At 33.2% G+C, this 15,607-nt stretch overlaps 1 protein-coding gene across 3 annotated transcripts in view; it reads left to right on the top strand.

Moving 5' to 3' along the window:
* LOC106132498 (centaurin-gamma-1A) overlaps window positions 1-15,607 on the top strand; it is a 214,968-nt gene that overhangs the window by 147,961 nt on the left and 51,400 nt on the right. The window contains exon 1 of one of the 3 annotated variants that reach the window (XM_060945752.1): window positions 1,960-2,589. The exons of the other annotated variants lie outside the window; for them this stretch is intronic. Within the exon in view, the coding sequence (XP_060801735.1) occupies window positions 2,427-2,589 (163 nt within the window). The 5' untranslated portion in view covers window positions 1,960-2,426. Of the gene's footprint in view, window positions 1-1,959; window positions 2,590-15,607 lie in introns of those variants that run through there. 3 annotated transcript variants of the gene reach the window in all.

Genomic DNA, 15,607 nt, shown 5'->3' with positions numbered 1-15,607 from the left:
TTTAGTATAAGTGTTTAAAAAAATCAAAGTTGATTAAAGCTTTTGAACACCTAATCAAAGTATAAATGGGTTTTTATGAAACTTTAACCTAAACACAACATTTCTCATTTAAAATTTCCATCAATTTATAAAGATACAATATCATATAGTAAAGTTGAATTGAGTGAATCGAAAATATTCAGCAAAAATTCTAACATTTCAAACCATAAATTTACTTTTCTGCTAATTTTCACTCAGAGTAACCAACATAAATACCTGACGCTAGCATTCCCTACTAAAATGTATTTCCTACGAAAATGTAATGTTGATACTTATTCTGACCAGCATAATTTGACCCGTGATATGACCATTCATTTACCTCGCAGCAGGTAACTACTACGAACTACTCATACTGATGCAGATGAAAAGGGGTCGAGAGACCAAAGTAAAGTGGTAACTGATTCAAAATGTAAACCACATCGTGGCACGATGTCGAGATATGAAATTGCACGAGTCTCGAAGGAGCTGAGGAAATAAAGCGATGAAGCGCTGGAGATTGCAGTAACAAGAATAAATTGCATATTTCATACGTGTTTGATATCATAACAGCACCGTGTCTTGTAAAATGTAGCGTAATACGCTTAAGTGAACTGGTTTGAGAAAATTGCATGCAATTCTTGAGTACGAGTTTATTCGAGAAATGATCATTTCTATATATAATACATGTAACTACTCTTTCAGGTTTCTTTTTATTATGGTGTCGTTGATCGTATCAGTTTTTATTTTTTCTTTTTTAGTTTTAACTTGGTGTTTCTCATTTCTGTCCGCATTTTATTCTAGTAATTTCTTCACAGTATGTGTTATCTCAAAATCGTAACTTAATTTAAAACTACACACTTTTAAAGATTGAAGATGAAAGATTTCAGCGCAATATAGCTGGATTTATGATGGAAAAACCGAGTAGAAACTTGATCCCGAGGTTAATGTTTCAAACCGTTTATCATGGAAAATGTAAAAGAACGTATCTTTTAGATTTCAGTATAATGTTTAAGTACTAAGTATAATTTCAATTAAAAAAAAAAAGGGTAATGTCGATATTATATATTTCAATTATACACCAGTACTTGATACGCTCTTTAATTTTTACAATGGATATCAAAATTATAAGATTGAGACATTTCCAGCGCTCTTGAATTTTTTTACTCAAGAAACACTATAGCAATCCATAAGTTTCATTCTCCTTTATATCGAGCATTTCATTAAATTAACACGCTCTCACGATCTACATGCCTAGTATGAAACTGACAGAAATATCATAATGAAGGAGATGCGTGTCGTTTTCTCACATTTGTTCTAGTATTAGACACGTCTTGGGATCGTTCATGAAGTTCCAATTCTCACAATAAATGTAGGAATATCTACGCTAATTGGACATCTTCTATATAATAATTTATTAGTTTAACAAACCTGCTTAAAACTTGATCTAGAAATTGTTTCTTTCTTAATTATGATTATTACTGAAAAAATTGTAGATTAGTAACAAAATTTCCATCATAACAGCAAAGTTATGACTCCAAACTAAAGTTTAAATGAATGGAATGCGCCCTGTAATCTAAAATGCAGACATATGTAGGCCAATGTTATTAAATTGTTCTTCCTTAATTATGACATTGGGGAAAACAAAATAAACGCACCATATACATAATATAAACTTGGTTCGGTAATATAATTTTATTTCTCTTCTTCAAAAGTTTGACAAGTCTTGGAAAAAATTACGAATTAACTATGAATTCATTTAAACTGATATTCTTTCATTCAAATAGACTATTCGATTAACCTTGTTCACGGTTATCAACAATTGTAAATCCATTCGACCTTAAGCATTGTGCAGTGCATACTAGGTGAATTTTGATAACAGATATCGAGGCGGGGAAACCTCCCCTCTCTCGCCTTCAAGCTGAATCCGCAGTTCGTGCTACGCTTCTCTAAAGGACGCACGTGTCCAATTCCGCCGTGAACTGTGCTCGCGATCCGAACTCACAATCGAACAATATCTAGGACTGATCCTTACAAGGCGACAGGATAACGTCCCGTGACTCGAATAGTGATCACAAGAACAATAGTGACGCCATTAACATTTAAACAATAGACGAGATTACGGTCAGTGTTAAAGGAAGTAAAGAGAAAATTGAAAACCGAATAATTGGAAGTGATTATACAATAGTGAATTACGATTGTTCAAGTCGACCTTGTGATGTTAATTCGCCCGTAAAATACTTATAATTGTGTTTTGGTGCAGGTCTATTTGGCTTCGATCCAAATGATTAAGCGATGGCGATGTTTAAAGTGATATTGACAATCGAATTTCAAATATGAATTTCCTTCTGGAAATCTTTTGAGAAGTTTAAATTTAGAACCTCGGAATTTAAATTTAGTAGACATTTATAATGACGATGCTGGCAGTGAAGAATTTTTTCATGCCCGAAAAAAGGGTTGATTCTCCAAGATTCTCTCGAATGCCTGAGGCTCTGATGAGATCTATTAGGAGGCGATCCTTGAGGGTGAAGCGCACCAAGTCATTGGTGTTGGTCAATGAAAAACGGAAGTCCGGTGAGTGGTAGAGTATGATTTAGTACCTAATTACGTCATTTCGTAACATGCCGAAATTGTGATATTTTTATCGAGTGATTAATAACATGTTCTTCGTAATTTCATGTCAATTTTGTACGATTCAGTTGTTATGTGAAAACATATTTTACTTTTATGGAATTGTTGGTTGTCGGTCAGCTTTACTATATTTTACCTGGCTGCATTATTTCCTGGTACTGCTTTACTCACATATACTTATTTGGTATGAAATGATCCATTATGAAACTAGTTTCTGCTACTAGATTAAGTAAATTTTAGAAATGGTGTGTAACTACTTATTTTTTATTAGGTATGCCTTGTCTATATTAACGGTAATTAAGGACACTTAAAATTTATATATAAGTAATATTAAATATTATATAAGCAGGTGTGTGAAATATTTTCTTAATTATACTTATTTAGTCTAGTTAAGCTTAGCTGGGTGCTGTTACAAGTTATTATTATTTTACTGTTTCCCGATAATAATTACATTGGTTTATATTTTCAAGAAAGTTAATTGTCTCCATAATTTCAATCTCTGATGTAACTTCAGGTGCATCGTGAGATCAATCGCTTACCTTGACGGCTATTGACATTAGAAATCATCTATTCTACAAATCCATAATTCATTACACGATTTGATGGATAATTCAGCACGAATCCTATTATCACGTTGTTTGCTTTACAAATAGTCTTCCGTGGTTAGCATTGTCTTCTGATTGTTATTCTTCATCAGCTAATTGACCACCTTAATTGGTATTATCTTGGTTAATTTTAAATTCATTAGTTGACTGTGCATAGTGTGTTTAGTTTTTGCGTCGACAAACATTTATACATAGATAATAATTTAGCAGGCATGGAGAAATTATAAAATTAAAATTAATCTGATGGGAATAATACTAATAATACTGTGGATGAAGGAATTTATTATTCTTCAAAATATGAACAGATTCTCTATTTTCAACAACTAATAGTCGTCAAAAAACACTAACAAAAAGAGAGAAAAGAATTTGTGACTGTAATAAAGACTTCTTTTTATGAAAAAAATATTATATCGCTATAAAATTGCAAAAATATATGTATATAGCAGAAACGGGGCGTGTGTATTTTCTCGAACGATCTGAATTCACAGCTGGGGATATTATTTGATTTTTAATTTATTGTCATAATATTAAAAAAGTGTCTATTGGGCCTTAAATTATTTTATATCTCAAGAAATCTCTCTGTTTCTTTTTGGCTAATTATCCTGCCGTTGTCTTTTTAATTAGTGTCTTATTGTTTTTGTAACTCAAGGTATATTTTCCCACATGCGAGTAACAAGCATGATATCCACATGTTGCAAAGTATTCTTTTCAGTCCACACATGGCTTGGTATCAGCGTTTATGACTTTATGTGTAAATAAACTGCATTTGACATGATTCCCATAAGATGACTTAATTTTTTTTTTTACTAATTGCAATAAAAACAAATTGATCTAGTTTTCACCTTTCTTATTGATTGGCATTTTATGTATATTTCTTTTGCTGACGTTACTTCATCTTTGTTGTCAAAAATTGTGATGAAACAAAGATGAAGGTTTTTCCAAATTCAATGTTTATTTAATTTATATTGTGGGTAAACTTTTTAGTGCACTTACGCGCTTTAATTCGTTAGTTGCTATCGACTACATTCGCTTAATTCGACGAAAATGAAGCGTTCCTATTCTCCTCTGCCACAAAGCACTCTGGTATATTGCTACAAGTATATATCGAAACCTTAAATTAGAACAACTAATATGGCTTCCGATATTCTGTTAACGGTCGCAAATACCAGAGAAAGAATTCTAATTTAACTACATTAATTGCAAGACAACATACTAAGAGCTACCAGTGTCATGTGCCACTTCTTCTCGTTGTAAATTCTATGTGTCTTGAGTTCAACAGAAATTGGTCTTGTGTAACGTAAAACTGTGACATTTACTGCAACCAGGTGCAACCAAGTAATTGGTCAATAAAAATATACTTGGGGTAAAACGTGTAGGTGGGGTCAAAAGGTACGAATATATTATTTTGACACGTGCCACTTTGAGGGGAATTTAATTAAGCCCGATTGCTGATTAAATATGTCTAATTGATTTTAATTTAATTAGACTAAGATTATTTCTAACGTATCTCCATATGAACATCGACCAGCGAGTTTAAAATATATTTGTAAATACCTACTTTGATCATCCAATTTTTTAAATTTGTAACGCAATATGTATATGGTAGATTTTTGCCTATTTTTAGGTAAGACGGTACCGCGGCTTTTTGACGCTCGTCACATTAATAAATGATCACCTATAAAGAAAGACTATTCGCGTCTTTAAGGGATTAATACATACACACATACACATGTTCACGTCTATATCCCTTGCGGGGTAGACAGAGCCAACAGTCTTGAAAGGACTGAATGGTCACGTTCAGCTGTTTGGCTTAATGATAGAATTGAGATTCAAATAGTGACGGGTTGCTAGCCCATCGCCTAAAAAAGAATCGCAAGTTTGTATGCCTATCCCTTAGTCGGTCTAATATTAAATAAAGTTGATTGACAATAAAAATAAATTTATTATCCCTTATTAATTAATTATAACGTCTTCATTAGCAGCCTAATTAGTAAATTGTCCATCGGAATCACATGCATGGCAGGCATGGGTGTGTCACCGATACCCCCGGTTCAATGGACATCACTGACCTAAAAAGGTTTAATCAAGTACAAGGTTAATGTTTACAGTCTGCCTACCCCAACGAGGGTTTCCCTTCAACTGGAATATCCCTGTTATCCATACATTTAAAACGTTATCCCACTTATCGAGAATTTTCCGCGTCACCTGCATTCTCGGATTGCTCAATTCCTGCGAGAGAAATAGAGATGTGCCCTATTTCACTGAGAATATACAGGAATATAGAATGAGAATGTGAACATACATAAACCACACCTTACCTAAAAGTCTTAAAAATACTTTAAACTGTAAGATCACTAAAAAGAAATGAGATTAATTTATAAAATGTCCCCCGCATTATGGTCAAAGGTTATGTATGACTTTAAAAGAAATGTTAAATAAAGACAACATTTTGTATTATCATTTTTCAGTTATAAATATGGCTGACCTTAACAGCTTAGCTAACAACTCCAAGCGTGAGAACTAAAAATATAGAACTCATAAAATTGCTAGAGACGAGACGCGACACATCGAAGATCCATGTAGTCGATTCACTCGCAATTTTTTTTTTATTACTGGCCACATGTAGTGTCTCGTTAACCTGCTTTGATTTAAAAAAAAAGAATAAGTGATGTATCGTTGTCATCACGAATAACAATGAGAATTAAATTATTAACATTTGTTTTTATATTTTTATTACTTAATTTAAAAAAAAACGTTTTTTCATCTTTAAAACATAAAGTTCATACAATCAGTAGAGTTTTAGTGTACCTTATTCGGTGTTCAATATTTTTATCCAAATAATTTAAGTAACTTATTCTAGTTGTCGATATGCCTGGCCTGGTGCCCAAGCCATCACACCATATGCAACTTGGAAGCAGTCCAAATGCACCACACTGATCAAAGCCATTCAGAATAAGCTGTACGGTCTAGAATTATCATCATAATAGGTTCAATTTTATAACACACACATTAAACGTAATTATACCTAACGGAGTAGACAGAGCTGGAAGTCACAAGCCATGTTTAGCTGCTATTCATATTATAGGAAAAAGCTATTATGATAATAATTATAATAATTATATTATGATTAATTAATTGGTGACAATTTAAATTTTTAATGAAATGACATTTACAAAGTAGTCAGTGAGTCTTTAATGTTCTAATGAGTACACAATTCGTTGGCCTAAAAGTTGCATTGCATATTGCCTATTGGACATCTGAGTTAATTAGAGTATTTTTATTTTATTTTATGAATAGCTAGTATGGTTTATTGTTTGTTTTATATCGAAGGAAATGTGTGTTGTGGATATATCGAAGGAAATGTAAATAAATAACCTGTACATTAGAGTAAGATTGTACCTAAATAGTATGTGGTACTCCAAGCAACGTCCTTCAGAAGGCAATACCTCAATCAAGGTGCGGTGACTCCACATGGTCGGAATGCAGATCTGAGACGACTGGCCTGGATCCAATTGACGGTTCAGTGGCAATGTGGCGTCTCATTGTTTCGGCCGAGAGCAGATTGCAATCTCGAAATCTATGCTTGAGTACAATGCAAAGAGTGATATGATCTATTTTCGTGTAATTTCAGAAAATCTACACTATTTTTTGGCATAAAACATGTGTTGTGTGGTTCCCGGCACCAATAGAAAAAAGAATAGGACAACTCCATCTCTTTCCCATGGATGTCGTAAAAGGCGACTTAGGGATAGGCTTATAAACTTTGGATTCTTCTTGTAGGCGATCGGCTAGCAACCTGCTACTATTTAAATCTGAATTCTATCTTAAAAGCCAAATAGCTGAAAGTGATCTATCAGTCTTTTCAAGACTGTCGGCTCTGTCTACCCCGCAAGTGATATAGACGTGATTATATGTATGTATGTAAATATAAAAAAAAAATTGTTTTGTTCTTTTGTCTGATTGATATGATATTATTGACGTAAAATTTCCTGCTAGGTACTAAGTGAAGTTGAATAAACAAATGATTCTTTTATATTCCGAAATTGCCATAAGAACTGTGAAAGATCCCGTCAACTGACATTAGTTACGAGAATAAACCTATCACATAAAGTACACTATCGAAAATTACTAAAGTTCCGGGCGCAAACTCATAATAAATTCATTTAATGGTGCCGCGATTATTGTGGTGTCTGCGATAGGCGGAAGCGGGCGAGCCACAAAATAGAACATTAGTAATCTTATACATACATATAATCACGTCTATATCCTTTGCGGGGATCTCTAATCCTCTGTCTACAGAGCCAACAGTCTTGAAAAGACTGATAGGCCACGTTCAGCTGTGTGGCTTACCGATTAAATTGAAATTCAACTAGTGACATGTTGCTAGCCCATCGCCTAAAAGAATAATCCCAAGTTTATAAGCCTATCCCTTAGTCGCGTTTATTAATCTTATATATCTCCTTAAAAGACATCTTACCTAAATATTTCGTTATTTATCTTTCTAGGCATCTTACATAGATTTAAAAGAGAAATGACCGGGTTGTGTGATGAATTATTTATTTTGCACAGAAATAAGATCATATATATATAATGCACTCAACAAAGTGCAGCGACTATAGTTAACGATGGCTTTGTCTACACAACTCATCAAGAAATAATAAAACGCTCATTAAAGTAATTTACGTCGATTTTCTAGATCGGCTACATTTGTATGGAGTGAGTGCCCGTCCACAGTCCCCAATTCCTCGGAAGACTCGCTCTGTGTTATCATAAAATAATTCTCAGAAGTTTATATATCAGGAGTCGTAAAACATATCCGCTGTCGCTTCCTCTCTTGCCGCGCGCCGCCCGACAATTTATTGGGGTCGTCCAAAGCCGTATGTTATTGAAAAGGTTCCGCACGCCTATTGCTTTGGGCGTGTTTTCGTATAGGCCTGACACTGGTGAAATTCATTTTCCCAACGGGAATACCTGGAATAACACCAGCCTTACACCAGCTAAAGAAAAGATGGAGGCGGAAAATTCCCGCTTAGTTGTGACAGGTATGTTTTTATCTTTTGACAATGAAACTGAAATTATGATTATTTTAGGTATTTATACGCCTATAGGCGAGTATGAGATCGCTAATTATAACTTACATGTAACGTATTTTCAAAAATAATATAATTTCTCAGTGTTCAGTAGTTTTTGAATGAAAGATTTGAAATCATCTAAAATGTTTACTAAAATAATATATAATAACTAGCGACCCGCCCCGGCTTCGCACGGGTAGAATTTAAACATATAAACCTTCCTCCTGAATCACACTATCTAGTATGAAAAAAAACCGCATCAAAATCCGTTGTGTTTTTAAGATAAAAGCATACATACAACGCGGGAAGCGGGAATCGACTTCGTTTTATACTATGTAGTGAAGAAGTGAGTGATGACCGTCGAGTAAGATTTTCGTCACGTTTGCCGTACTCATAGCACCGTTGACGATATAGTCGATGCAGTCATTCACTAGGCAGACGAATGTATCAAATGGATAATTGATACGAGTATGTCGTCATTTGCGGTGACTCAAACGCTTTTACGACCTTACATATTTTGATGTGATTCTATTTATGTATATATTTATGTACATCAAGGAACAACTTTAAGAATAGAACTCAAACGAAAGAGAAATGAATAATGCAGTCAACAAATCTTTTATTTATTTTCCAAAGATATTTTGATTTCTAGAGCTGGCTAAATATAACTAAAGAATAAAATATAACTGAATTACTCTCATCTGAAGAGTTCAATCGCTTTGAACACTTTCATGCTGATTTAAAACTTCAATACAACAACAAATTCGACTAATCGATTCAGTATAAATAGTCACTGCCACTAAAAACTGTGACCATTGACAATTCGACCGCGAAATTTTAAAAAGAAATAAAAGTGCTGCCAACCTGACGGCTCGAGTCTATCCCCGTTCCAATTTCAAAAGCTTAAAACCAGAAGGGGCAAAGAAAATGGAACGCCTAGCTGGCCCAGGAAGCCATTTTGCGGAGGCTTGGTAGTTGACGGTTGACCTATTTTTCGAGGAAGCGTTTTTTCGCGACAATGCAATCTCGTTAACTGTGAAAGAAGCCTGAAAGAGCTTTAACATGTTACGTTTACTGCCCTAATGGTTAGTAAATGTTATGTGTTAAATGTGCAGAGAGCCATCATTAATAATTTGTTGCTTTTTCTATTACCTTGCAATTTGGTCATTATTTACAAGTTTATTACTAAAGAAATATATGTTCGTAAATCAAGGCTTTAATTGTGATTTGATAACTGGTTTCATTTACTGCACAAGGAGAAATTCCGTTAATACAAGTAGGCTCCGTGCGTTTCATATATAAAATTGTGAATTTATAGCCAACGTTAATAACGTTGCGTATGTGAACACTCGTTTAAAACAAATAAATTGCAACGGATGCGAACGCTGAGCGGAAGTCAGGGCTGCGAACTGTCGACTTTTTCGAGACGATGTTTTGTTTGTCTGTTTTTCACTTCCTTTAAAGAAAACCGTCTTGATTTGATTCAAAGCATTGTTTTGTACCTACAATGTCAGTTTATTTCAGAAATATTAAAATTTCAAATATATAGTAATATTTTTGCCGTTATGAATTTGAAAAACATAAATATACAAAAAAAATCACGTCTTTATCCCTTGCGGAGTAGACAGAGCCAACAGTCTTGAAAAGACTGATGGGCCACGTTCAGCTGTTTCTTTTTACTACGCTTTTTTTTATTGGTGCCTGGAACCACGGCCTGCAATAAATTAATGTATTAATTTTAAGTTTGGTCAATTTTTTACGTAATTAAGGCGAGAATTTCCAAAAAGCATATTGGTTTGTTCATACAATATTTAATAATTTTTTGGGTACTGCTTCGGTAATTTATCATCATGAAATTTGATAAATCAACAAAGAATTATAATGTTCCAGTTACGTCCAATGTCGTAATTACAAGGTGATTTGTCGGATGGACCGTGAAGGCTTAGTCAATTTTTTGTTTACTTTTCATATTCAAGTACAAAATAAAATTTCCTTATAAATTTATTACATTTTTTTGTTATTTTCATCCACTTTGTCCTATTATACGGCACGCCCTGTCACTAATTGTCACAACATAATATTATTAATATTGAGACAGTCATATAGTATTTTTTCTTTAATTTTCACTATAGATATGACATTTGTTTTCCAAATTTTTCGTGCTGCAATTTTATTTATTGTAAAATAAAGGCTATAGATATTTTAGTGATTTAAATTCATTCATTTGAAATTAATTTGCCAACCCTATTCTGGTACGTCGACAAATGAAGCGAGATATCGACCCCAACACAGCTACCGTGATATTAACTATCGATATATCTGCGACGACATTATTACTGAATACATAGTGTTGGCTCTTTGTCGATAACAATCTTAGTCTGATAAAAGAAATGAGTAATTGACTGCCTGTCTGCATTGTCATAGCGGTGATTCATAAATGATATTAACAACAGTTCAAAATCGGCTTTATATTTTTTTTTTAGGTTGTTAATATTTTTAATATTAAAGCAGAATAAAATCGAAAAGTGTATTTCATGTGGTAAGTGTGAGTAATGTGGAGAGAATTGTAAGAAAGCAGACTCCGGAGCCGAAAGCATGGTCGTGAAGATGCAACCGTGTAACATAGACTAGAGGTTTTGTAATAACAAACACTTTAATAAACTGCTGTTAAGTTCTGTAGTAACTAATGTAACATTTCCAAATCTAATGTTTAGTTTATCGATATCGATAAAATATATGACGACATTTACTTCCTGCAATTTGCACTGCTGTGATTCGCGTTCCTTTAATCCCAACATTAAAACGTCAACCATACGCGGATGACAATAGAGTTTAATGTCATTCGAATTATTATCATATATTAGTAGCAATTTGTATTCTAATTTGTGTGACCTCCGTCACGCTATGCGCTTTAATAATTACTAAAGGTTGGCTTCTGTTTCAGAAGTTTTCTCATCCTATTAATATTTAATACCACTTTGGCAATGGCAGTGAGAATTGGGTTTCATTTTAATCTGTCAATGTCCAACCAGACTTGTTATTTTTGGATTTGTAATTATTAGTAGATATTTATTCTTAACTACTTAAAAATATTTAAATAAACTATCTGAAGGTTAACATAGGCTATATTTTATATTACAATTAAAAGATAGCAGAGCACTGGATAACAGCTTTTACTTATATGAAAATATATTTTGATATTTACTTAATAAATTTTCCGAATCTTCCAATATAATTTTCATTTACAGTCTGGGTTTCGCAACTCGATATGACAACATAACAACAAAGAGTGTCTGTATATTTAGCGTTAAAGGAACAGTTAAAATGCGAGTTGACAGTCTCGCGACCTGATTTTCAGTGACCCTTTTGACCCAGAGTTCGTTTTAGGAAATCTATTCCAGTCCTTACGTTGTGGAAAACAAACTTCAATAATTTGTTTGTTAAATATATTTTTTCGTTTTGTTTTTATTCATTAGAAGGAATCCAATTGTGGGTCTGTTTTAAAGACTTATTTAAAGTATCATATATATCCCGCGCGGGGCAGACAGAGCCACCAGTTTTGAAAAGACTGAATGGCCACGCTCAGCTATTTGTGCCGTGTGGTTCCCGGCACCAATACAAAAAAGAATAGGACCACTCCATCTCTCCTCCATCTTCTTTTGACGTCAACCAATGTTGTTAAACCATACGTTTTGACAATTATTAAGCGATACGAAGTAAGTAAGGCGACTAAGAGATAGGCTTACAAACTTTTGATTCTTTTCGAGGCGATGGGCTAGCAACCTGTTACTATTTGAATCTCAATTATATCATTAAAGTATCCATCGTTTAAATTTTCTTTTCAACGAGTAGATACTAGCGCATGTGAATTGTTCTTTAACAAATAATTTTGTAACTAAATAAATAAAAAATTCAAGCAAAAGACGTTACTGCAAAAATGGTGGTGTATTTGTCAACTGACCAAAAAAAAGTTAACTAAATAATATTAACTAACACTAACGAGAATATAAACATTTCTACAAATAATTTCCACCTTGATCTCGTGAAGTCGTTTCGGTGCGCGAACGCACGTGGCCGCAGGAAACGGAAGCCATTGTTACTCCGCTGTATCGCATTCGACGATACGATCGACACGTGCTAAGTCGACTATCGATATAAGTTTTCGCATTACTATTTTTTATTTTATTTCCGAAGAAATTTTTTTTACTTGTATTTTTATTCTTCAGCGAGATAAACAAAACGATAATTATTTCTAGCTGAAGTTTGAAATTACGTACAAAATATAAAAGAGAGTTTCTAGTATTACTAGTATCACTTCCTTATCCCTAAAATACAATAGTAATAATACGCGCAAGCGTTAACTGCATGGATTAATTTTGAAATGAAATTCAGATTTATAATTTACATATGGTAAATATCTTTCAAATTATGTTTAATTGCTTTTTAGCTTCTTTTACATGCAAGAATGATTATACCGTAATGTAATGTGCTTAACTGTACTTACGTCTCTGCTTATGTAAATACAGTTACCTAGTTAAACTTGACCCTATTCGTAATGTGAACACTTAAACAATACTTATTTCCTTACAGCTTAAAATAATTACTAACTACAATGGTTAAAGGTTCAAAATGTATGACGAAAATAATTTAAATTTCATTAATATAAATTAGCCGTAAAATCGGTGCATTAAAAATTTCATCCGTTCTCACAAACTTTGCTTTTGAGTGAAATTAGTTCAACAAAGCGATCGTGTTTAATGGAATTATGAATGAATTAATTCAAACACCGACTCAAAACATCAAAACATATCATTAGAGTGTGCGAATCCGCACCCCGCTGCGAAGTATAGTTTGTGGGCGTTTCCATGGTAACTGACGATAAATGACTTAATAATGATCCTTCAAACCGAAAAATTCACGTATCGGTAAAACATGTAATTATGCTTATTAAAAAGCATCAAGACGAAGGGACAGGTTAGTGTTGGGGTTCCGATAAAACAAATATCGATAAATATTCTTAAGGGAATAAAATAAAAAGAACTAAATTGCTAAATTGTAACTGATATTCAAATTCGTATTTAAGAACTTGCTATATTCCCGATATTTCAGGTGTAGGAAATCTCTTTCTTATCATAGAGTACATATTTTTGTGAAAATCTTTATTTGTCTTAGATTCTTGTGGTAGTTTCTGTTCGTTGTTTCCATTGCTAAACAAACATCATCTCGGAGATAACATGTAATTTTATAGAAGGTTTTTTAATTCGAATCTTCGCTGTTTTCAACCAATTCTTTTTGAATCCGCGTCCTTCCAAAATACAAGTAAAGTAATTATAATAACTGCGTTTTTGTTTTTTTTTTACCACCATTTAACAAATTATAGGCACATTTAGCAAAAAAAAAAAAACAACTTCAAATTTATGCTCTACTTACAGTTGATTGACATTAAAATATCACGAATAATCGTACGATTACCTTAATTGCACGACGGATAAATTGTTAATCATAATTGAAAACAAAATATCGACTGATAAAAATCGAGGCGATGACCTCACTACTCAAGATTAGGGTTGCGCTCGCGCTCGACATTAAAGATTTCGTAATCTATTCGCGAAGGGAACCGTACAAAGGAACTGACTGTGAGGCAGATGTTATGCAGGTAAATCGGAGCATTCTGCGCAGGCAGATGCTTGTAGAACAATGTAACCGACCATCTTACGACTCTATTGTATAGCTTTTAATTAAATTATTGTGTCAGAGTTTGAGAAACACTTGAATGTGATAGTGCCTTGAGGATGTTTTTTCTATTAAAAACTAAGTTAAATTCATCCTCAGTGTTGGTTACGTTTTGAATGTATTTTTTTTTCTTTTTGACGTTTACTACTTTTCCAACTCATTAGTCTATATGATTGTATTTTTATGACGCCATTAGAAAATTTTTACAATTATAATTATTATTTTTCCCATTTGCCAAAAAAGTCCAAGTCATGTTGTACAATTTGGCAAAATTAGTTACACAACACAGTCGGAAACGTTCGCTTATGACGTAACGTTACATTAATCTTGTGTTATTATTGTGTCAAAATGTTTACCTGATTGAGCCGTGACCGTAAACCTTTTTATATAATCCTTTAGCAAAATATTAAGCAGACGTTGCAACTGGCAGTTACTCTTTTATTTTTAAACATAACTTTTGATAACGAACCACATTTGTGTCTCACAAATTTGGGTGTCACAAACTTAAGTTAAAATAACTGTAAGATTGAAAGCAGAAAATAATTGTCAAGTAAAAAGTATTCTCTTCTAACCGTTATGTAGAATTATTTATCGAAAATCTAACAGCCTGGCAATTTCATTTCACGCTCCACAGACCTTTGCACAAAACATGCCACGGATTTTTTCAACCCTTTTTTTACTGATTTGAGACACACGGACAAGTAACCGCTCTCTTATTTGCCGTAACTGTAAATTGTTGAGCTTGAAGATTGTTATTTTCGGTTTTATTTTGACATTGACTTTATTAAATTAAATTAACCGAAATTAAATTAACCGAATATTTCGACATTGACTTTGTATAGCAAAATATTTGTTCCATCCATCCAACCACCCATATAATCACGTCCATATACCTTGCGTGGTAGCCGGAGCCATCAGTCTTGAAAGACTGACAGGCCACGCTTAGCTGTTTGTCCTAATGATAGAATTTGTTCGTTTCGTTTTAAATCTTAAATTTTCTTGAACTACACCAACTAAGCTTTAAATATAAGTCAGCATTTTTCCATCTGACGAGCGAATAAATTTTGAGATATAAAGCAGCCATTATAAAAACCGAAATTAAAATAACAGCGAATGACAATATTGCGTGGTAGACTAGGTAATAAAAGGACGGGCTGGGTCGGTGGATTACGTAATATATCTAGACGCCCTGATTTTAGGAGTGCCCTGTAATAACTCAGTCTTCTTTATATTTATGTATTCTAATATGACATATGAAAGTTACTTAGGCAATCTGTCTGTTTAGCACGTGTATTCTGAAGCACAATCAAACATCATATAGTGTTAAGAAAGACTTAAATTATTTTATGCTTATCGTGGTGATTCAAATGCAAATGAACCATAATTTTAGTTAAATAAACCATTCAACTAAAATTTGTGAAATTAGTTTAAACTACTTAATTAAATGTAAAATTATTTTATATATTTTAAGAAGAGACGCATTTTGCCCCTTGCCTCGATCCCTTCATGTTTATTTTGTAAGATATAATTATGCAGAATAATTTGATTCCA

Source organism: Amyelois transitella, chromosome 9, assembly GCF_032362555.1.
Source record: "Amyelois transitella isolate CPQ chromosome 9, ilAmyTran1.1, whole genome shotgun sequence".
In the NCBI taxonomy this organism is placed as follows: Eukaryota; Metazoa; Arthropoda; class Insecta; order Lepidoptera; family Pyralidae; genus Amyelois; species Amyelois transitella.
This window is presented reverse-complemented; position numbering and strand designations above follow the sequence as displayed.